We start from the raw sequence: 22,998 nt of genomic DNA on the forward strand, positions 1-22,998 counted from the left end.
AGGGAGCTTTACTCTGTGTCTAACCCTGTACCTGTCCCTGGGAGTGTTTGATGGGACAGTGTAGAGGGAGCTTTACTCTGTGTCTAACCCTGTACCTGTCCCTGGGAGTGTTTGACGGGACAGTGTAGAGGGAGCTTTACTCTGTATCTAACCCTGTACCTGCCCTGGGAGTGTTTGATGTGACAGTGTACAGGGAGCTTTACTCTGTATCTAACCCTGTAACTGCCCTGGGAGTGTTTGATGGGACAGTGTAGAGGGAGCTTTACTCTGTATCTAACCCTGTAACTGCCCTGGGAGTGTTTGACGGGACAGTGTAGAGGGAGCTTTACTCTGTATCTAACCCTGTAACTGCCCTGGGAGTGTTTGACGGGACAGTGTAGAGGGAGCTTTACTCTGTATCTAACCCTGTACCTGCCCTGGGAGTGTTTGACGGGACAGTGTAGAGGGAGCTTTACTCTGTATCTAACCCTGTACCTGCCCTGGGAGTGTTTGATGGGACAGTGTGGAGGGAGCTTTACTCTGTATCTAACCCTGTACCTGCCCTGGGAGTGTTTGACGGGACAGTGTCGAGGGAGCTTTACTCTGTATCTAACCCTGTACCTGCCCGGGGAGTGTTTGATGGGACAGTGTAGAGGGAGCTTTACTCTGTATCTAACCCGTGCTGTACCTGCCCTGGGAGTGTTTGATGGGACAGTGTAGAGGGAGCTTTACTCTGTATCTAACCCTGTACCTGCCCGGGGAGTGTTTGACGGGACAGTGTAGAGGGAGCTTTACTCTGTATCTAACCCTGTACCTGTCCCTGGGAGTGTTTGATGGGACAGTGTAGAGGGAGCTTTACTCTGTGTCTAACCCTGTACCTGTCCCTGGGAGTGTTTGATGGGACAGTGTAGAGGGAGCTTTACTCTGTGTCTAACCCTGTACCTGTCCCTGGGAGTGTTTGATGGGACAGTGTAGAGGGAGCTTTACTCTGTGTCTAACCCTGTACCTGTCCCTGGGAGTGTTTGACGGGACAGTGTAGAGGGAGCTTTACTCTGTATCTAACCCTGTACCTGCCCTGGGAGTGTTTGATGTGACAGTGTACAGGGAGCTTTACTCTGTATCTAACCCTGTAACTGCCCTGGGAGTGTTTGATGGGACAGTGTAGAGGGAGCTTTACTCTGTATCTAACCCTGTAACTGCCCTGGGAGTGTTTGACGGGACAGTGTAGAGGGAGCTTTACTCTGTATCTAACCCTGTAACTGCCCTGGGAGTGTTTGACGGGACAGTGTAGAGGGAGCTTTACTCTGTATCTAACCCTGTACCTGCCCTGGGAGTGTTTGACGGGACAGTGTAGAGGGAGCTTTACTCTGTATCTAACCCTGTACCTGCCCTGGGAGTGTTTGATGGGACAGTGTGGAGGGAGCTTTACTCTGTATCTAACCCTGTACCTGCCCTGGGAGTGTTTGATTGGACAGTGTAGAGGGAGCTTTACTCTGTATCTAACCCTGTACCTGCCCTGGGAGTGTTTGATGGGACAGTGTAGAGGGAGCTTTACTCTGTATCTAACCCTGTACCTGCCCTGGGAGTGTTGGGTACTCACACTGGATGGGAGAGGATTGGATGATGGTCTAATCCCCTGCGATTAGCCCCAGGATATACAGGAATCAAATGGAACCAGACGTGAGTGAGTTGTGACCTTCTATCCTGAAATGTGCTGCAGCTAAACAAGGACTGAGGAGGTTTAATATCCCCACTGGGAACAGTAACCTGCGGACCCTGCTCATCGGGGGGGGGGGGGGGGTGGAGAGGGGCGGGGTCCATTGGGGGGGTGATCTGGGGCTCCAGGGGGGCAGTGGGGAGAGCCCGGAGGGAATGGGTGTCCGGGGGGACGAGGAGACGGGGAGACTGGAGTGAGTCGGAGTCCGGGGGCGGGGAGCGGGGGGCAGAGACCGGCGGGAGTGGGAGTCTGGGGGAGGTGGGAGAGTGGAGAGAGAGTGGGAGTCTGGGGGAGGTGGGAGACCGGAGGGAGTGGGAGTCAGGGGGAGGTGGGAGAGTGGAGAGAGAGTGGGAGTCTGGGGGAGGTGGGAGACCGGAGGGAGTGGGAGTCAGGGGGAGGTGGGAAACCGGAGGGAGTGGGAGTCAGGGGGAGGTGGGAGAGTGGAGAGAGAGTGGGAGTCAGGGGGAGGTGGGAGACCGGAGTGAGAGTGGGAGTCAGGGGGAGGTGGGAGACCGGAGAGAGAGTGGGAGTCTGGGGGAGGTGGGAGACCGGAGGGAGAGTGGGAGTCAGGGGGAGGTGGGAAACCGGAGGGAGTGGGAGTCTGGGGGAGGTGGGAAACCGGAGGGAGTGGGAGTCTGGGGGAGGTGGGAAACCGGAGGGAGTGGGAGTCAGGGGGAGGTGGGAAACCGGAGGGAGTGGGAGTCTGGGGGAGGTGGGAGAGTGGAGGGAGTGGGAGTCAGGGGGAGGTGGGAAACCGGAGGGAGTGGGAGTCTGGGGGAGGTGGGAGAGTGGAGGGAGTGGGAGTCAGGGGGAGGTGGGAGACCGGAGGGAGTGGGAGTCAGGGGGAGGTGGGAAACCGGAGGGAGTGGGAGTCAGGGGGAGGTGGGAGAGTGGAGAGAGAGTGGGAGTCAGGGGGAGGTGGGAGACCGGAGAGAGAGTGGGAGTCAGGGGGAGGTGGGAGACCGGAGGGAGAGTGGGAGTCAGGGGGAGGTGGGAAACCGGAGGGAGTGGGAGTCAGGGGGAGGTGGGAGAGTGGAGAGAGAGTGGGAGTCAGGGGGAGGTGGGAAACCGGAGAGAGAGTGGGAGTCAGGGGGAGGTGGGAGAGTGGAGAGAGAGTGGGAGTCAGGGGGAGGTGGGAGACCGGAGGGAGTGGGAGTCTGGGGGAGGTGGGAGACCGGAGGGAGTGGGAGTCTGGGGGAGGTGGGAGACCGGAGGGAGTGGGAGTCTGGGGGAGGTGGGAGAGTGGAGGGAGTGGGAGTCAGGGGGAGGTGGGAGACCGGAGGGAGTGGGAGTCAGGGGGAGGTGGGAGACCGGAGGGAGTGGGAGTCTGGGGGAGGTGGGAGACCGGAGGGAGTGGGAGTCTGGGGGAGGTGGGAGAGTGGAGGGAGTGGGAGTCAGGGGGAGGTGGGAGACCGGAGGGAGTGGGAGTCTGGGAGACCGGAGAGAGAGTGGGAGTCAGGGGGAGGTGGGAGACCGGAGAGAGAGTGGGAGTCAGGGGGAGGTGGGAGAGTGGAGAGAGTGGGAGTCTGGGGGAGGTGGGAGACCGGAGGGAGTGGGAGTCAGGGGGAGGTGGGAGAGTGGAGGGAGTGGGAGTCTGGGGGAGGTGGGAGAGTGGAGGGAGTGGGAGTCTGGGGGAGGTGGGAGAGTGGAGGGAGTGGGAGTCTGGGGGAGGTGGGAGAGTGGAGGGAGTGGGAATCTGGGGGAGGTGGGAGACCGGAGAGAGAGTGGGAGTCAGGGGGAGGTGGGAGAGTGGAGAGAGAGTGGGAGTCTGGGGGAGGTGGGAGAGTGGAGGGAGTGGGAGTCTGGGGGAGGTGGGAGACCGGAGGGAGTGGGAGTCTGGGGGAGGTGGGAGACCGGAGGGAGTGGGAGTCAGGGGGAGGTGGGAGAGTGGAGGGAGTGGGAGTCTGGGGGAGGTGGGAGACCGGAGGGAGTGGGAGTCAGGGGGAGGTGGGAGACCGGAGGGAGTGGGAGTCAGGGGGAGGTGGGAGAGTGGAGGGAGTGGGAGTCGTGGGAGGTGGGAGACCGGAGAGGGAGTGGGAGTCTGGGGGAGGTGGGAGACCGGAGGGAGTGGGAGTCCAGGGGTAGGCAGGGAGACTGGGTGGAGCCGGGTTTCGGTGAGGGGGTCCTGGGGGTCGGAGGGGGTTCCGGGGTCGGAGGGGGTTCCGGGGGGTCGGAGGGGGTCCGGTGTGAGTGGGTACCCACCTGTTGCCTGTTGTTGGCGGTGTAGGGAAGCATTGTCGACACATGGAACATGATCTCATACTCCTGGTAGGTGGTGTGGAGTGAGTGAGTGCCTGTGGAGTCCGCTGCAAGAGAAGGGGAAGCTTTGAGACCCTCGTTCCATTCCGCCCTCACCCCAACCCCTCTCCCCTACGCTCTTGCCCCCTTGCTGGGGGCACACAGTCCCACGGGGGCTGGCAGCCCTCCGATACCTCGGCTGGCTGAGCGTTGGCACGGGCCGGAGGTTGGCACCACACTGAACCCAATCCTACCCTCGCCCACCCACGGCTGCCACCCACAATGGGTTCGAGCCCCCACTCCAGAGACTGGAGCCCCATAGTCCAGGCCGACACTCCCAGTGCAGTACCGAGGGAGTGCCGCACTGTCTGAGGTGCCGTCTTTCGGACGAGACGTCAAACCGACAGACTCCGTGGGCCGTTTTTCCGTATCCGATGCCCGGGTTTCGTTTGCCGCGGGATTTGAATTCACCAGCGCTGGGACGCGACCCCTTCACCCGCCCACGCCCCCCCCTCCCGTACCCAGGGGGGAATCTAGCCCCCCCCCCCCCCAAACCCCTCCCCCGCCGTCACACTCCGACCTACTCTTGTTGTCGAGTTGAGCTCGGTACTTCTCGAAGCCTCTCAGTCGGACCCTTTGACCTAGGAGGTCAAGAAATTCATCGAAGGCCGGGCTCGCGGTCTCATTGTTGTACATCTCCTCCTCCGAGCTCTGTCCGGCTTTACAGTACATCACCCCCACCTTCCGCTGGAAGGTCAGCTATCAGGGAGGAGAGACACACATTATACAACACAACCCTCCTTAAAGAGACACTCCCGCCCTCGGGACCCTCCTTAAAGAGACACTCCCGCCCTCAGGACCCTCCTTAAAGAGACACTCCCGCCCTCAGGACCCTCCTTGAAGAGACACTCCCACCCTCAGGACCCTCCTTAAAGAGACACCCCCACCCTCAGGACCCTCCTTAAAGAGACACTCCCACCCTCAGGACCCTCCTTAAAGAGACACTTCCACCCTCAGGACCCCTCTTAAAGAGACACTTCCACCCTCTGGACCCCCCTTAAAGAGACACTCCCACCCTCAGAACCCCTCTTAAAGAGACACTCCCACCCTCAGGACCCTCCTTAAAGAGACACTCCCGCCCTCAGGACCCTCCTTAAAGAGACACTCCCGCCCTCAGGACCCTCCTTAAGGAGACACTTCCACCCTCAGGACCCTCCTTAAAGAGACACTCCCACCCTCAGACCCTCCTTAAAGAGACACCCCCACCCTCAGGACCCTCCTTAAAGAGACACTTCTACCCTCAGGACCCTCCTTAAAGAGACACTCCCACCCTCAGGACCCTCCTTAAAGAGACACTTCCACCCTCAGGACCCCTCTTAAAGAGACACTCCCACCCTCTGGACCCCCCTTAAAGAGACACTCCCACCCTCAGAACCCCTCTTAAAGAGACACTCCCACCCTCAGGACCCTCCTTAAAGAGACACTCCCACCCTCAGGACCTCTCTTAAAGAGACACTCCCACCCTCAGGACCACTCTTAAAGAGACAGTCCCACCCTCAGGACCCTCCTTAAAGAGACACTCCCACCCTCAGGACCCTCCTTAAGGAGACACTTCCACCCTCAGGACCCTCCTTAAGGAGACACTTCCACCCTCAGGACCCTCCTTAAAGAGACACTTCTACCCTCAGGACCCCTCTTAAAGAGACTCGTGGGACCCGTACCCCAGTGAGAGTCAGTGTCTGTGGGACCCGTACCCCAGTGAGAGTCAGTGTCCGTGGGACCCGTACCCCAGTGAGAGTCAGTGTCCGTGGGACCCATACCACGTAAACACAGTCACACTGACATAAACACAGTCACACTCACACATAAACAGTCACACACACACATAAACACAGTCACACACACACATAAACACAGTCACACAGTCACACACACACACATAAACACAGTCACACACACACATAAACACAGTCACACACACACATAAACACAGTCACACAGTCCCACTCACACATAAACACAGTCCCACTCACACATAAACACAGTCCCACTCACACATAAACACAGTCCCACTCACACACTCTCTTGTCAGCACGAGTCACTGGACAATGATCAGGAACTTAGACTGATTCTCCCTTTCCCAGCCCCTGCCCTTTCTCAGATCAGCAAACTCAGCACAGGCTGGAGATTGAATCCAGAACGCCCCCAGTCTATGGGAGTACAGCAGGGGGGCGGGGGCTGCCTTCGCCCACGGAGCCAGGAATGGCCCTTTAAATATTACACCAGTAATGAACCACATTCCTTGTTTTCCATCCCACCTTCTCAATTATTGATGATGTTTCTTTCATCTTATGACTCTTGAACATCACGAGATGATATCAGTGAGCGGCACTCAGCCCAAGAAACACTCGCCAGCTCTGTGCCCTGCCCTGCCAGTCAGTTCCCTTTTACCCGCTGTGTATACTGTACATGTACAGGAGACACTGAGACACACACGGGCCGTACAGTACCAGACAGGAGTGGATCGTTCCCTTTTACCCACTGTGTACTGTGCATGTACAGGAGACACTGAGACACACACGGGCCGTACAGTCCCAGACAGGAGTGAATCGTTCCCTTTTACCCACTGTGTACTGTACATGTACAGGAGACACTGAGACACACACGGGCCGTACAGTCCCAGACAGGAGTGAATCGTTCCCTTTTACCCACTGTGTACTGTACGTGTACAGGAGACACTGAGACACACACGGGCCGTACAGTCCCAGACAGGAGTGAATCGTTCCCTTTTACCCACTGTGTATTGTACAGATGACACTGTAAGGGGAACTGAGGGCGGGAGTGTCTCTTTAAAAAGAGTCCTGAGGTTGGGACTCCCTCTTTAAAGGGGCAGCGTGCAGACCCCACAGAGACCGAGGACACGGGTTGAATCTCGGGGAGGAGTGGGGACTGGGGAAAGGCATTACCCCTTGCTCGTCCAATTTAAGCAGCATTTCCGGGACTTTGGGAGAGTTGGAGGCCAGGCGGAGGCAGTGAATGTTCAGTCCGGGCACCACGTATTCCAGAAGTTTCTTCGGGGGGATCCCTCGCTGCGTTCCATGGCGCACCGAAGAGGGAAAAGCCTCTTCCAGGATGGATGCTCGGAGAGTCCTTAACTGTGGGCACAAACATGTGTTGGTCAAAGCAGCCAATTTGCGCACAGCAAGATCCCACAAACAGCAATGTGATAATGAGCAGATCATTTGTTTTTTTAGTGATGTTGGTTGAGGGATAAATATCGGCCCCTGGACACCGGGGAGAACTCCCCCCTGCTCTTCTTCCAATAGTGGCCGTGGGATCTTTTACACCCACCCGAGAGGGGCAGACGGGGCCTCGGTTTAACGCCTCATCCGAAAGACGGCACCTCCGACAGTGCGGCACTCCCTCGGTACTGACCCTCCGACAGTGCGGCGCTCCCTCAGTACTGACCCTCCAACAGTGCGGCGCTCCCTCAGTACTGACCCTCCGACAGTGCGGCGCTCCCTCAGTACTGACCCTCCGACAGTGCGGCGCTCCCTCAGTACTGACCCTCCGACAGTGCGGCGCTCCCTCAGTACTGACCCTCCGACAGTGTAGCACTCCCTCAGTACTGACCCTCCGACAGTGCGGCGCTCCCTCAGTACTGACCCTCCGACAGTGCGGCGCTCCCTCAGTACTGACCCTCCGACAGTGCGGCACTCCCTCAGTACTGACCCTCCGACAGTGTGGCACTCCCTCAGTACTGACCCTCCGACAGTGCGGCGCTCCCTCAGTACTGACCCTCCGACAGTGCGGCGCTCCCTCAGTACTGACCCTCCGACAGTGCGGCGCTCCCTCAGTACTGACCCTCCGACAGTGCGGCGCTCCCTCAGTACTGACCCTCCCTCAGTACTGACCCTCCGACAGTGCGGCGCTCCCTCAGTACTGACCCTCCCTCAGTACTGACCCTCCGACAGTGCGGCGCTCCCTCAGTACTGACCCTCCCTCAGTACTGACCCTCCCTCAGTACTGACCCTCCCTCAGTACTGACCGTCCCTCTCTCACACACACACACACCCCTCTCTCACTGATGGGCAGAGTGAATCACTCTGTGCAGTGGGGAAATGCCCTCACCATTGAAGTTAAATAGCAACAGGCCATTCTGCCCAACAGGTCCATGCTGGTGAAACACAAATGACCTGATTGGCTGTACACACCCCCCTCGTGCCTATGCCCCAATCCGATAATGAAAGTCACCAGCGGTAGTGTCTGCCCACCTCTGTGGTCCTGACAATGATCCTGTAGTTATACTGCGAGCTGCTGCCTGCGTCCTTGTCCTTGTCTTCCCGCCTCAGGCTGACTGCCACTGGGCCGAGGCTCTCGTCTGACCCAAAGAAGTTCTGGTGCTCTGTAGAAACCAAAGGGGAACAGTGAGTGATGGGGGTCCCAAAATGGATTGGAGACGACAGGCCTTTTAGTGGGCTGGGGATTGGAGGCCATTTTGTGGAAGGGGGGCTAGAAACCTTTTAGTGGACTGGGAACTGGAGGCCATTTTGTGGACTGGGAACTGGAGGCCATTTTGTGGACTGGGAACTGGAGGCCATTTTGTGGACTGGGAACTGGAGGCCATTTTGTGGACTGGGAACTGGAGGCCATTTTGTGGACTGGGAACTGGAGGCCATTTTGTGGACTGGGAACTGGAGGCCATTTTTGGACTGGGAACTGGAGGCCATTTTGTGGACTGGGAACTGGAGTCCATTTTGTGGACTGGGAACTGGAGGCCATTTTGTGGACTGGGAACTGGAGGCCATTTTGTGGACTGGGGACTGGAAGCCATTTTGTGGACTGGGGACTGGAAGCCATTTTGTGGACTGGGGACTGGAAGCCATTTTGTGGACTGGGGACTGGAGGCCATTTTGTGGACTGGGGAATGGTGGCCATTTAGTGGGCTGAGGACTGGAGGCCATTTTGTGGACTGGGGAACAGAGGCCATTTTGTGGACTGGGGAACGGAGGCCATTTTGTGGAACGGGGACCGGAGGCCATTTTGTGGAACGGGGACCGGAGGCCGCTTTGTGGAACGGGGACCGGAGGCCATTTTGTGGAACGGGGACCGGAGGCCATTTTGTGGAACGGGGACCGGAGGCCATTTTGTGGAACGGGGACCGGAGGCCATGTTCTGCAAACACAGCTTTTTGACTTCTAAAAGGAAAAATGCACCTTTGGAATGTAACCTTTTTCCCATCCAGTCTCCAACCTTCAACATTCTCCCTCCCCAAAGGCCAGACTTGTCTGTTCCATAAGATGGCCGCCAGAGACCTGAACCATGGAGGCAAATGGACAACTGAATATCAGAGAGGGACAGCGCGGAGCAAATCTTCCCGACAGCTCCTCTGCGGTGCTACCCATGATCGAGATGGCGGGCTCCAGAGCCAGGGGCCTTTGGTTGCTAGGCGCTCACCTCAGCCTGACCACAACATCCTGTGACGGGCTCAGATGGAGAGAGCGGTTGTGACTGAGTGCTGCTTGCAACACTTGAGAGGAAATGTTCCACGTCACGTAGCCGCGCAGGGGAAGGAAAAAGGCAGCAGGTTTTCCCGAGGTGTGCACAGCGTCAAGCAAAAAAACACAAGAGTGTTTGCCCCTGCCCTAACCTGCCGTGAAAAGTGAGCGCAGGAAAGATACGACAGTCGAAGCTGAACAAAGTCCAATCCCAGCCGCCATCCCTGCGCGGTTCGATCGCAATCTTCTGACGGGCTGAGCAGGTTTTCCTCTTACAAATTCTCGTGGGCTTCCCCCAATGGCTCAGGAGGATGAAAAATGGGTCACATCGAATGACATCGAGTTTACAGCACAGAAATAGGCCATTCGGCCCAACTGGTCTATACCGGTGTTTATGCTCCACACGAGCCTCCTCCCTCCCCCTCTTCATCTCACCCTATCAGCATATCCTTCTATTCCTTTCTCCCTCATGTGTTTATCGAACTTCCCCTTAAATGTCTCTGTTATTCACCTCAACCACTCCTTGTGGGAGCGAGTTCCACATTCTCACCACTCTCTGGGTAAAGAAGTTTCTCCTGAATTCCCTATTGGATTTATTAGTGACTATCTTATATTTATGGCCCTCTAGTTCTGGTCTCCCCCACAAATGGAGACATCTTCTCTACGTCTACCCTATCGAAACCCCTTCACAATCTTAAAGACCTCGATCAGGTCACCCCTCAGCCTTCTCTTTTCTGGAGAAAAGAGCCCCAGTCTGTTCAGCCTTTCCTGATAAGTTATAACCTCTCAGTCCTGGTATCATCCTTGTGAATCTTTTTTGCACCTTCTCCAGTGCCTCTATATCCTTTCTATAATATGGAGACCAGAACTGTGCACGGTAACTCCAAGTGTGGTCCAACCAAGGTTCGATAAAAGTTTGAGATAACTTTGAAAAGTTTAAGAAAACTTTTAGAAGTTTAAGATAACCTCTTCTGCGTTGAACCTAGTCGCTCTGTGGGTGGGAGTTTGGACCCAAACTCAATCTGACACCTGCCTCCGAACCTCAAATCAAGAGAATCCAACCATTCACCCCAGGAACCCTGGGTTTGGAGTGAGTAAAAGGAAGGACCAAACATCCATCTCACCAGACCCAAACTTCAATTCAAACCCCTCTGCCCTTCTCCCACACCCTGAGATCGTCACTCAGCTAAAAAGGGGAAAAGATATACAGGGCGATGGGGAACGAGCAAGGGAGTGGGTCTAATTGGATAGATCTTTCAAAGAGCCGGCACAGGCAGGAGGGGCTGAATGGCCTCCATCTGTGCTGTATAATTCGACGATGTCTATCCAGCTCCCTCTTGAATTTTCCAGAATAATGCCCCTCGATTACCCTCCCCACAGTCTGTCCCACATATTCCCCACACTCTGCGATAAACAGACTCATCAAAATCTTCTGCTCAGCCTCAGGCTCCCTCACTCTGGGACAATTTATCTCGGATTGTTTTTTAACCAAACTGCTGGGGACCAAATACCCATCGATCCAGGTCCAGTACTCCCAGGGCAGGGTTAGATACAGAGTAAAGCTCCCTCTACACTGTCCCGTCAAACACTCCCAGGGCAGGTACAGAGTTAGATACAGGGTAAAGCTCCCTCTACACTGTCCCATCAAACACTCCCGGGGCAGGTACAGGGTTAGATACAGAGTAAAGCTCCCTCTACACTGTCCCATCAAACACTCCCAGGGCAGGTACAGGGTTAGATACAGAGTAAAGCTCCCTCTACACTTTCCCGTCAAACACTCCCAGGGCAGGTACAGCACGGGTTAGATACAGAGTAAAGCTCCCTCTACACTGTCCCATCAAACACTCCCAGGGCAGGTACAGGGTTAGATACAGAGTAAAGCTCCCTCTACACTGTCCCATCAAACACTCCCGGGGCAGGTACAGGGTTAGATACAGAGTAAAGCTCCCTCTACACTGTCCCATCAAACACTCCCAGGGCAGGTACAGGGTTAGATACAGAGTAAAGCTCCCTCTACACTGTCCCATCAAACACTCCCAGGGCAGGTACAGGGTTAGATACAGAGTAAAGCTCCCTCTACACTGTCCCATCAAACACTCCCAGGGCGGGTACAGGGTTAGATACAGAGTAAAGCTCCCTCTACACTGTCCCATCAAACACTCCCAGGGCAGGTACAGGGTTAGATACAGAGTAAAGCTCCCTCTACACTGTCCCATCAAACACTCCCAGGGCAGGTACAGGGTTAGATACAGAGTAAAGCTCCCTCTACACTGTCCCATCAAACACTCCCAGGGCAGGTACAGGGTTCGATACAGAGTAAAGCTCCCTCTACACTGTCCCGTCAAACACTCCCAGGGCAGGTACAGGGTTAGATACAGAGTAAAGCTCCCTCTACACTGTCCCATCAAACACTCCCAGGGCAGGTACAGGGTTAGATACAGAGTAAAGCTCCCTCTACACTGTCCCATCAAACACTCCCGGGGCAGGTACAGGGTTCGATCCAGAGTAAAGCTCCCTCGACACTGTCCCGTCAAACACTCCCAGGGCAGGTACAGGGTAAGATACAGAGTAAAGCTCCCTCTACACTGTCCCATCAAACACTCCCAGGGCAGGTACAGGGTTAGATACAGAGTAAAGCTCCCTCTACACTGTCCCATCAAACACTCCCGGGGCAGGTACAGGGTTAGATACAGAGTAAAGCTCCCTCTACACTGTCCCATCAAACACTCCCGGGGCAGGTACAGGGTGAGATACAGAGTAAAGCTCCCTCTACACTGTCCCATCAAACACTCCCAGGGCAGGTACAGGGTTAGATACAGAGTAAAGCTCCCTCTACACTGTCCCATCAAACACTCCCAGGGCGGGTACAGGGTTAGATACAGAGTAAAGCTCCCTCTACACTGTCCCATCAAACACTCCCAGGGCAGGTACAGGGTTAGATACAGAGTAAAGCTCCCTCTACACTGTCCCATCAAACACTCCCAGGGCAGGTACAGGGTTAGATACAGAGTAAAGCTCCCTCTACACTGTCCCATCAAACACTCCCAGGGCAGGTACAGGGTTCGATCCAGAGTAAAGCTCCCTCTACACTGTCCCATCAAACACTCCCAGGGCAGGTACAGGGTTCGATCCAGAGTAAAGCTCCCTCTACACTGTCCCATCAAACACTCCCGGGGCAGGTACAGGGTTCGATCCAGAGTAAAGCTCCCTCTACACTGTCCCATCAAACACTCCCAGGGCAGGTACAGCACAGGTTAGATACAGAGTAAAGCTCCCTCTACACTGTCCCATCAAACACTCCCAGGGCAGGTACAGGGTTAGATACAGAGTAAAGCTCCCTCTACACTGTCCCATCAAACACTCCCAGGGCAGGTACAGGGCAGGTACAGGGTTAGATACAGAGTAAAGCTCCCTCTACACTGTCCCGTCAAACACTCCCAGGGCAGGTACAGGGTTAGATCCAGAGTAAAGCTCCCTCTACACTGTCCCATCAAACACTCCCAGGGCAGGTACAGGGTTCGATCCAGAGTAAAGCTCTGATTCCCTCCTTTAATCATTACCTTTGCCACTGAAATACTTCCGGTAGTAGTTGGCCCCTAGATCCGCGTGCTCCACAAAATAGGAGGCCGAGCCCTGCCGGGCCAGGTGACTCTCCCGAGGTTCCTCTAGCACCGAGAGGGCAGCGTTGGGGCAGCGACTGGCCTGCCTCTCGACCCCCTCGCCTCCCGTCTCGCAGCAAAAATGCGGGCAGCTGAGCACCAGTTGGCAGCGCCCGCGCCCCTCGACGCCCCCTGGAGACGGGGGAGGGGCCAGCGTTTGGCAGAGCTCCTGGGAGCCGCTGCCCCCGGGGGAGGCCGGACGGTCGGGCAGCTGGGAGGCGGCCGAGGCCCCGGTCGCCATGTTCTTTCGGCGCCCCGCACTGCCGCGGTCGCAGGCCGCTCGCCGCAGCTCGAAGAGGATGCTCTGGACGTCGTAGTGGACCAGGCTCTTGGCGCTGAGCCGCGGGCGGCTGGGCTCGTCGGGGCCGGAGGGCGTCTGCGTCTGCGGTGGCGGAGACCGCGGGCCGTCGGGGTCGCTGCGCTGTGACCTGAGCTTCCGAGAGGCCTCCTCGGGCGCGGGCCGCTCCTGGGTGTCGTCGGGCGAGGCGGGCAGCCCCAGCAGCAGGTAGGGGTCGTGGAAGCGGGGGGCGCTGGTGACCTCTGACCCCAGCCGCCCCCTCTCGATGGACGAGGCGCTGCCGTACTCCCGGTGGAGGGAGGCTCCGGTCACGGGGTGAAGCGCCGTTCGCTGGTCGCAGGCCTCTCCCGCGCTCTCCGTGATGGTCACCTCGCTGTTGCTGCGCTGGATGGACGGGTTGCGCCCCTGGGCCGCCATCTTGGGCGCGACCTTTGGGGTCGTCGGCGGGGCCTCCTCCTCCTCCTCCTCCTCCTCCTCCTCCTCCGGTTTGTCGTTGCCGCCCTGGACCTCAGCGGCCTGAAACTCCGGCCAGGCTCCTTTCTCCTTCCCCCCGGCCCCTTCCTCCCGCCTTGGGGGCCATTCGGAGATCCTAGCCCGCACCGTGGTCCCGGGGGGCTCCGGGGCAGGCCTGGGGGTCTTGGGTTCAAAGTTCACCGCCGAGAGCAAAGGTCGGGGGTTATTGCGCTTGAACTTTCTGAAGAAGAAATCGTCCGACTGCATGTCGGGGGCTAGAGGGGGGGGTACCGTTCCCCCTCCCCCCCTCTCTCTCTCTCTACCTCCACGGGATCCTCCTCCCTCTCTCTCTCTGGCCGCTCCCAAAAGTGGGCAGGGGTCGGGGGTCACTTCTTCAAGCGTCGCTATGGTTTCCAACCGCAAGCCTTGATTGGACCAGGGGAGAGACGACGACCATCACGTCCCACTTCCCGCTCGCCGTGGACTCTCCGCCAACGCCCCCGTCGTCTCACCCTCGGGCGAGGGCTCGGGACGATCGCCCCCTCATCCCAGGTGGCCCCGGGTCTCCGAGGGGCCTAGGCCCATCCTAGCCGACAGCCCGGGGATGCGACAGGGTGAGGGGGGTTTTGCGGTGTGAGGAGAGCGGCCGGTCGGAGAGGTTGGGCCCGAGGCCTTGATGTTCTCCGGTTACGGGCCTACTGCGGGCATCCTCAGCCTCAGCCCTCGGAGCTCCCCCCGGATTCCATTGGTGCTGCCGTCGGGTCTGAAGCTTCACCTCGATCAGGTTCAACGCAGAGGGAGAGAGAATCTGGGGAAAAGGAGAAACGGCACGGGTTAGATACAGAGTAAAGCTCCCTCTACACTGTCCCGTCAAACACTCCCAGGGCAGGTACAGGGTTAGATACAGAGTAAAGCTCCCTCTACACTGTCCCGTCAAACACTCCCAGAGCAGGTACAGGGTTAGATACAGAGTAAAGCTCCCTCTACACTGTCCCGTCAAACACTCCCAGGGCAGGTACAGGGTTAGATACAGAGTAAAGCTCCCTCTACACTGTCCCGTCAAACACTCCCAGAGCAGGTACAGGGTTAGATACAGAGTAAAGCTCCCTCTACACTGTCCCGTCAAACACTCCCAGGGCAGGTACAGGGTTAGATACAGATTAAAGCTCCCTCGACACTGTCCCATCAAACACTCCCAGAGCAGGTACAGCATGGGTTAGATACAGAGTAAAGCTCCCTCTACACTGTCCCATCAAACACTCCCAGGGCAGGTACAGGGTTAGATACAGAGTAAAGCTCCCTCTACACTGTCCCGTCAAACACTCCCAGGGCAGGTACAGCACGGGTTAGATACAGAGTAAAGCTCCCTCTACACTGTCCCGTCAAACACTCCCAGGGTCAGGTACAGGGTTAGATGCAGAGTAAAGCTCCCTCTACACTGTCCCATCAAACACTCCCAGGGCAGGTACAGGGTAAGATACAGAGTAAAGCTCCCTCTACACTGTCCCATCAAACACTCCCAGGGCAGGTACAGGGTTAGATACAGAATAAAGCTCCCTCTACACTGTCCCATCAACACTCCCAGGGCAGGTACAGCACGGGTTAGATACAGAGTAAAGCTCCCTCTACACTGTCCCATCAAACACTCCCAGGGCAGGTACAGGGTTAGATACAGAGTAAAGCTCCCTCTACACTGTCCCATCAAACACTCCCAGGGCAGGTACAGGGTTAGATACAGAGTAAAGCTCCCTCTACACTGTCCCCATCAAACACTCCCAGGGCAGGTACAGGGTTAGATACAGAGTAAAGCTCCCTCTACACTGTCCCGTCAAACACTCCCAGGGCAGGTACAGGGTTAGATACAGAGTAAAGCTCCCTCTACACTGTCCCATCAAACACTCCCAGGGCAGGTACAGGGTTAGATACAGAGTAAAGCTCCCTCTACACTGTCCCGTCAAACACTCCCAGGGCAGGTACAGCACGGGTTAGATACAGAGTAAAGCTCCCTCTACACTGTCCCATCAAACACTCCCAGGGTCAGGTACAGGGTTAGATGCAGAGTAAAGCTCCCTCTACACTGTCCCATCAAACACTCCCAGGGCAGGTACAGGGTAAGATACAGAGTAAAGCTCCCTCTACACTGTCCCATCAAACACTCCCAGGGCAGGTACAGGGTTAGATACAGAATAAAGCTCCCTCTACACTGTCCCATCAACACTCCCAGGGCAGGTACAGCACGGGTTAGATACAGAGTAAAGCTCCCTCTACACTGTCCCATCAAACACTCCCAGGGCAGGTACAGGGTTAGATACAGAGTAAAGCTCCCTCTACACTGTCCCATCAAACACTCCCAGGGCAGGTACAGGGTTAGATACAGAGTAAAGCTCCCTCTACACTGTCCCCATCAAACACTCCCAGGGCAGGTACAGGGTTAGATACAGAGTAAAGCTCCCTCTACACTGTCCCGTCAAACACTCCCAGGGCAGGTACAGGGTTAGATACAGAGTAAAGCTCCCTCTACACTGTCCCATCAAACACTCCCAGGGCAGGTACAGGGTTAGATACAGAGTAAAGCTCCCTCTACACTGTCCCGTCAAACACTCCCGGGACAGGTACAGGGTTAGATACAGAGTAAAGCTCCCTCTACACCGTCCCGTCAAACACTCCCGGGGCAGGTACAGGGTTAGATACAGAGTAAAGCTCCCTCTACACTGTCCCATCAAACACTCCCAGGGCAGGTACAGCACGCGTTAGATACAGAGTAAAGCTCCCTCTACACTGTCCCGTCAAACACTCCCAGGGCAGGTACAGGGTTAGATACAGAGTAAAGCTCCCTCTACACCGTCCCATCAAACACTCCCAGGGCAGGTACAGGGTTAGATACAGAGTAAAGCTCCCTCTACACTGTCCCATCAAACACTCCCAGTGCAGGTACAGGGTTAGATACAGAGTAAAGCTCACTCTACACTGTCCCATCAAACACTCCCAGGGCAGGTACAGGGTTAGATACAGAGTAAAGCTCCCTCTACACCGTCCCGTCAAACACTCCCAGGGCAGGTACAGGGTTAGATACAGAGTAAAGCTCCCTCTACACTGTCCCATCAAACACTCCCTGGGCAGGTACAGCACGGGTTAGATACAGAGTAAAGCTCCCTCTACACCGTCCCGTCAAACACTCCCAGGGCAGGTACAGGGTTAGATACAGAGTAAAGCTCCCTCTACACTGTCCCATCAAACACTCCCAGGGCAGGTACAGGGTTAGATACAGAGTAAAGCTCCCTCTACACTGTCCCATCAAACACTCCCAGTGCAGGTACAGGGTTAGATACAGAGTAAAGCTCCCTCTACACCGTCCCGTCAAACACTCCCAGGGCAGGTACAGGGTTAGATACAGAGTAAAGCTCCCTCTACGCTGTCCCATCAAACACTCCCAGGGCAGGTACAGGGTTAGATACAGAGTAAAGCTCCCTCTACACTGTCCCATCAAACACTCCCAGTGCAGGTACAGGGTTAGATACAGAGTAAAGCTCCCTCTACACTGTCCCATCAAACACTCCCAGGGCAGGTACAGGGTTAGATACAGAGTAAAGCTCCCTCTACACCGTCCCATCAAACACTCCCAGGGCAGGTACAGGGTTAGATACAGAGTAAAGCTCCCTCTACACTGTCCCATCAAACACTCCCAGTGCAGGTACAGGGTTAGATACAGAGTAAAGCTCCCTCTACACTGTCCCATCAAACACTCCCAGGGCAGGTACAGGGTTAGATACAGAGTAAAGCTCCCTCTACGCTGTTAATGAAATGGCCTGGAGGGGTGGGGGTGGGGAGAGACCTGAGGGTGGGGGAGAGGGGAGAGGGGGAGAGACCTGAGGGTGAGGGAAGGGGGAGAGGGGGAGAGACCTGAGGGTGGGGGAGAGGAGGAGAGACCTGAGGGTGGGGGAGAGGGGAGAGGGGGAGAGACCTGAGGGTGGGGGAGAGGAGGAGAGACCTGAGGGTGGGGGAGAGGGGAGAGGGGGAGAGACCTGAGGGTGGGGGAGAGGAGGAGAGACCTGAGGGTGGGGGAGAGGGGAGAGGGGGAGAGACCTGAGGGTGGGGGAGAGGAGGAGAGACCTGAGGGTAGGGGAGAGGAGGAGAGACCTGAGGGTGGGGAAGAGGAGGAGAGACCTGAGGGTGGGGGAGAGGGGAGAGGAGGAGAGACCTGAGGGTGGGGAAGAGGGTTGAGGGAGGAGATGAGACACATGATGTGAGGTTCAATTTCCAACATTTCTTAATGGGGGAGGGGGAGTACTGATGGACCAGAATAATAATCCCCCCAGGACCTGCCTCCGCCTTTAATTACAAAAAAAAAGTTCACAGCGAAAAGACAGATGGAAACAGCACTAGAAGCTTCCACGAGCAAGATGGTCACACAAATGGCCTCAAGAGACCGCTGAATAATTGAGAGGCCTGGGCTGCTTTTCGACCCGCCATTTTCCTGCTCTCACCGGTCACCAAGGGACATACAGCAACTGGACGGTCAGCCGGCCAAGGGTTCCAACACCGGCTTGGTGCTCCCCCTGTTAAAGGTGGAGTTGCGTTGCTACGGGAGCAGATTGCTGGAGGCGCGTTCTCCCGTTTACTCTGCCCATCGGTTCATCCTCCTCTCCTCCCCCTCCAACACCTCTTTCCATCCTCCGACACCTGGCTCTCTTCCCCAAGCAAGAGCCATCGCCTTCGGGAGAGGAGGCCACACAAACGGGAGGCAGCTTAGGCCTCGGGACTGAGGGTAGGCCCGGGCGGCCATTTTGGAAGAGGGTCAAAGGTCGAGGAATAAGCACAGCGCTTTCGGGGATGTAAAAGCGGAGGGACGAGAACGTACACACAATCGAGACGGAGCAACGTGACGTTCTACCAGAGATTGATCAGTCAGTAGCCCCCCGCACACCGATTAAATGGAGCAGCAAACACAGAGAGCGCGGAACTGAGGCGGTTAAGATGCCCTCCCCATGTCCAACAGGCAGAATCTCCTTCTCTTCACTCTGCACCAGATGGGACCCTCTTGAAGAGTTAAATAACTAATAGTTGGCTTGATTAGAGAACAGTCATTAGCATTAATTAAGCAGCGTTTCCCGGACGTTCAATATCGAATCAGATCGGAGCCCGACACTGTCGACTGACTGATTTCTCAGCCCGTTTTTCTGTTCCTCTCCCCACCTCACCCTGCTCCCTGCTTCAATCCACCTCGCCCAAATGGGCTGCCATGACATAATCCCCCTTAGGCCCAGGCAGCACCCTCACTCAGGAGAGAAGCAAAGTGGGGGGGGCCTGGAGTGATGTCAAAGCAGCCCGCTTGATCGGCACCCCATCCACCACCCTAAACATTCACTCCCTTCACCACCGGAGCACTGTGGCTGCAGTGTGCACCATCCACAGGATGCACTGCAGCAACTCGCCAAGGCTTCTTCGACAGCACCTCCCAAACCCGCGACCTCTACCACCTAGAAGGACAAGAGCAGCAGGCACATGGGAACAACACCCCCTGCATGTTCCCCTCCGAGTCACACACCATCCCCACTTGGAAATATATCGGCCGTTCCTTCATCGTCGCTGGGTCAAAATCCTGGAACTCCCTTCCTAACAGCACTGTAGGAGAACCGTCACCACACGGACTGCAGCGGTTCAAGAAGGCGGCTCACCACCACCTTCTCAAGGGGCAATTAGGGACGGGCAATAAATGCCGGCCTCGCCAGCGACGCCCACATCACGTGAACGAATAAATAAAAAAGCTCGCTCGTGGGAGGGATTTTCTTTTGAAAAAACCTGATTTAATTTTCTCCTCCCCTGAAAGATGGAACGGTGCCCCGCAGCATAGGTGGGCCATCCTGCGCCCCAGAGGCGGCGAGCTATTCGACTGCGGGGGCATCGCGGCCGCACCACCCACACACACACACACACCCCACCAACCCCCCCGCAACCCCTGGATCCCGACTCGCCCGCCTTTTCTGTCAGGAGAAGGGCTTCTGGCTGACCTTTGCCCCCCCACCCCCCTCCAGCAGCGCTGAGGTCAACTGTCAGGTGGGTAGACGATGCTAACAATTAGACCTCAAACTGTAATGTCCTTCAGCAGCAGAAACACTGAACGGCAACGAGCTGCCTGCCAGTCCAGCTGGAGTATTGGGGTCCAATTCTGGGCCCCACACTTTGGGGGAGACGTCAAGGCTTTTGGGAGAGGGTGAGGAGGAGGAGATTTACCAGAACGGTCCCAGGGATGAGGGACTTCAGTTATGGGGAGGGACTGGAGAAGCTGGGATTGTTCTCCTCAGAGCAGAGAAGGTTAAAGGGAGATTTGACAGAGGTGTTCAAAATCATGAGCGGGTTTCGATACTGTTTCCACAGACACAATGGGCCGAATAGCCTCCTTCTGTGCCGTGTGAGTCGAAGAGCAGCCTGCCAGTTCTGATTCTAGGTTGTGCAGAAGTGGTCGAGAGGCCACAGCTTCCTGTGGCTGCGAGACCAGAGGAAGGGGTGGGGGGAACTAGGCTCCTAGTCTTTGCGGCCTAGTTGTCAGGCCTTCCTCAGAAACTATCCCCCGTTCCCCCACCTCCTCCACCGATACCTCGCGAAGGCAAAGGATTGATCTATCGGTCCCTCTCTCGCCTGACATCGTCCCTGTGACTTGTACTCTGACACAAGCAGATTGGGCCTTGTTTGGCAGGTACTCAAGTAATATCAATCGCCACGGCAATTATCGCTGGGAGCTAAGAGAGTCCCTTTCGTACTCCTCTCATTTTTACTCAGTAAAAAAGTTTCTTTTTCAAGGAATGAGGGGCAACCTTTTAGATAGAAGTGGGGCCAACTTTCTAGAGGTTGCTAGCCTGTTACTCAGTGGGCCTCTCTCTCGCCTGTGAGTCAGAAGGTCGTGGGTTCGAGCCCCCACTCCAGAGACTCGAGCCCCGTAATCCAGGCCGACGCTCCCCACTGCCGGTACTGAGGGAGTGCCGCACTGTCGGAGGGTCAGTACTGAGGGAGCGCCGCACTGTCGGAGGGTCAGTACTGAGGGAGTGCCGCACTGTCGGAGGGTCAGTACAGAGGGAGCGCCGCACTGTCGGAGGGTCAGTACTGAGGGAGCGCCGCACTGTCGGAGGGTCAGTACTGAGGGAGTGACGCACTGTCGGAGGGTCAGTACTGAGGGAGTGCCGCACTGTCGGAGGGTCAGTACTGAGGGAGTGCCGCACTGTCGGAGGGTCAGTACTGAGGGAGCGCCGCACTGTCGGAGGGTCAGTACTGAGGGAGTGCCGCACTGTCGGAGGCGCCGTCTTTCGGATGAGACGTTAAACCGAGGGCCCCGTCTGCCCCCTCTCAGGTGGGCGTAAAAAATCCCACGGCCGCTATTGGAGGAAGAGAAGGGGGGGGAGTTCTCCCCGGTGTCCTGGGGCCGATATTTATCCCTCAACCAACGTCACTAAAAAAACAGATGATCTGCTCGTTTATCACATTGCTGTTTGTGGGATCTTGCTGTGCGTAAATCGGCTTCCACGTTTCCCACATTACAACACTGACTACACTTCAAAAGTACTTCATCGACTGTAAAGGGCTTTGGGACGTCCTGAGGTGGGGAAAGACGCCATATAAATGCAGATCTTATTCGAAAAATGTAAGTTGTCAATAAAATAAACTTCGATCTTACACAATTATTGCCGACATTATTTTGTTCCTCCTTTGATAGTTATTTGCAGAGTCTGAGTGGGGAGCTTGGCTGTGATATTGGGACACAACTCACAGCTGACGGTCAGTTCTAAAACCTTAATCCAGTCAAGCAAAGTTTAAGATCAGATTACCACATTAAATCCATCGACAAACATCTGCTTTGATCAACCGTCTGAGTGTTTACAGACACTCGTCTCGCTCCAAAGTGTCAAAAAGATATTATTAAAAGTGTGGAGGGGGGGGGGAAGTGACTGTTATTTCCTGCTGTGCTTTTCGGACCTGCAGCCAGAAATGAACAAGTCCCCGTCAATCTGTGAATGGGCCTTCAGCGTGGATCAGATTAACCACAAATGGACCTCAGGATTTACAGCAACGAGACTCTGTAGTCGTGGTTAAAGGCCATCAGCAGCCGGGCTACTATTCCCTATAATATATACAGGGGCTACTATTCCCTATAATATATACAGGGGCTACTATTCCCTATAATATATACAGGGGCTACTATTCCCTATAATATATACAGGGGCTACTATTCCCTATAATATATACAGGGGCTACTATTCCCTATAATATATACAGGGGCTAATATTCCCTCTAATATATACAGGGGCTACTATTCCCTATAATATATACAGGGGCTACTATTCCCTATAGTATATACAGGGGCTACTATTCCCTATAATATATACAGGGGCTACTATTCCCTATGATATATACAGGGGCTACTATTCCCTAGAATATATACAGGGGCTACTGTTCCCCATACTATATACAGGGGCTACTATTCCCTATAATATATACAGGGGCTACTATTCCCTATAATATATACAGGGGCTACTATTCCCTAGAATATATACAGGGGCTACTGTTCCCCATACTATATACAGGGGCTACTATTCCCTATAATATATACAGGGGCTACTATTCCCTATAATATATACAGGGGCTACTATTCCCTAGAATATATACAGGGGCTACTGTTCCCCATACTATATACAGGGGCTACTATTCCCTATAATATATACAGGGGCTACTATTCCCTATAATATATACAGGGGCTACTATTCCCTATAATATATACAGGGGCTACTATTCCCTATAATATATACAGGGGCTACTATTCCCTATAATATATACAGGGGCTACTATTCCCTATAATATATACAGGGGCTACTATTCCCTATAATATATACAGGGGCTACTATTCCCTATAATATATACAGGGGCTACTGTTCCCCATACTATATACAGGGGCTACTATTCCCTATAATATATACAGGGGCTACTATTCCCTATAATATATACAGGGGCTACTATTCCCTATAGTATATACAGAGGCTACTATTCCCTATAATATAAACAGGGGCTCCTATTCCCTATACTATATACAGGGGCTACTATTCCCTATAATATATACAGGGGCTACTATTCCCTATACTATATACAGGGGCTACTATTCCCTATAATAGA

General features: G+C 55.3%; 1 protein-coding gene across 5 annotated transcripts in view; it reads right to left on the reverse strand.

Moving 5' to 3' along the window:
• The window catches only part of sipa1 (signal-induced proliferation-associated 1), a 98,916-nt gene that overhangs the window by 58,834 nt on the left and 17,084 nt on the right, over nucleotides 1–22,998 (reverse strand). For all 5 annotated transcript variants that reach the window (XR_010958879.1, XM_067975604.1, XM_067975605.1 and 2 more), the window contains exons 2-6: nucleotides 12,993–14,650; nucleotides 8,209–8,339; nucleotides 6,901–7,089; nucleotides 4,519–4,693; nucleotides 3,899–4,002 (exon numbers count right to left, since the gene is read on the reverse strand). Coding sequence is in view for 4 of the 5 variants with exons in the window: in XM_067975604.1 (XP_067831705.1) it covers nucleotides 3,899–4,002; nucleotides 4,519–4,693; nucleotides 6,901–7,089; nucleotides 8,209–8,339; nucleotides 12,993–14,109 (1,716 nt within the window). In the remaining variant the exon portion in view is untranslated. The remainder of the gene's footprint in view (nucleotides 1–3,898; nucleotides 4,003–4,518; nucleotides 4,694–6,900; nucleotides 7,090–8,208; nucleotides 8,340–12,992; nucleotides 14,651–22,998) is intronic.

The sequence above is a fragment of the Heptranchias perlo genome, chromosome 43, assembly GCF_035084215.1.
Source record: "Heptranchias perlo isolate sHepPer1 chromosome 43, sHepPer1.hap1, whole genome shotgun sequence".
NCBI lineage: Eukaryota > Metazoa > Chordata > Chondrichthyes > Hexanchiformes > Hexanchidae > Heptranchias > Heptranchias perlo.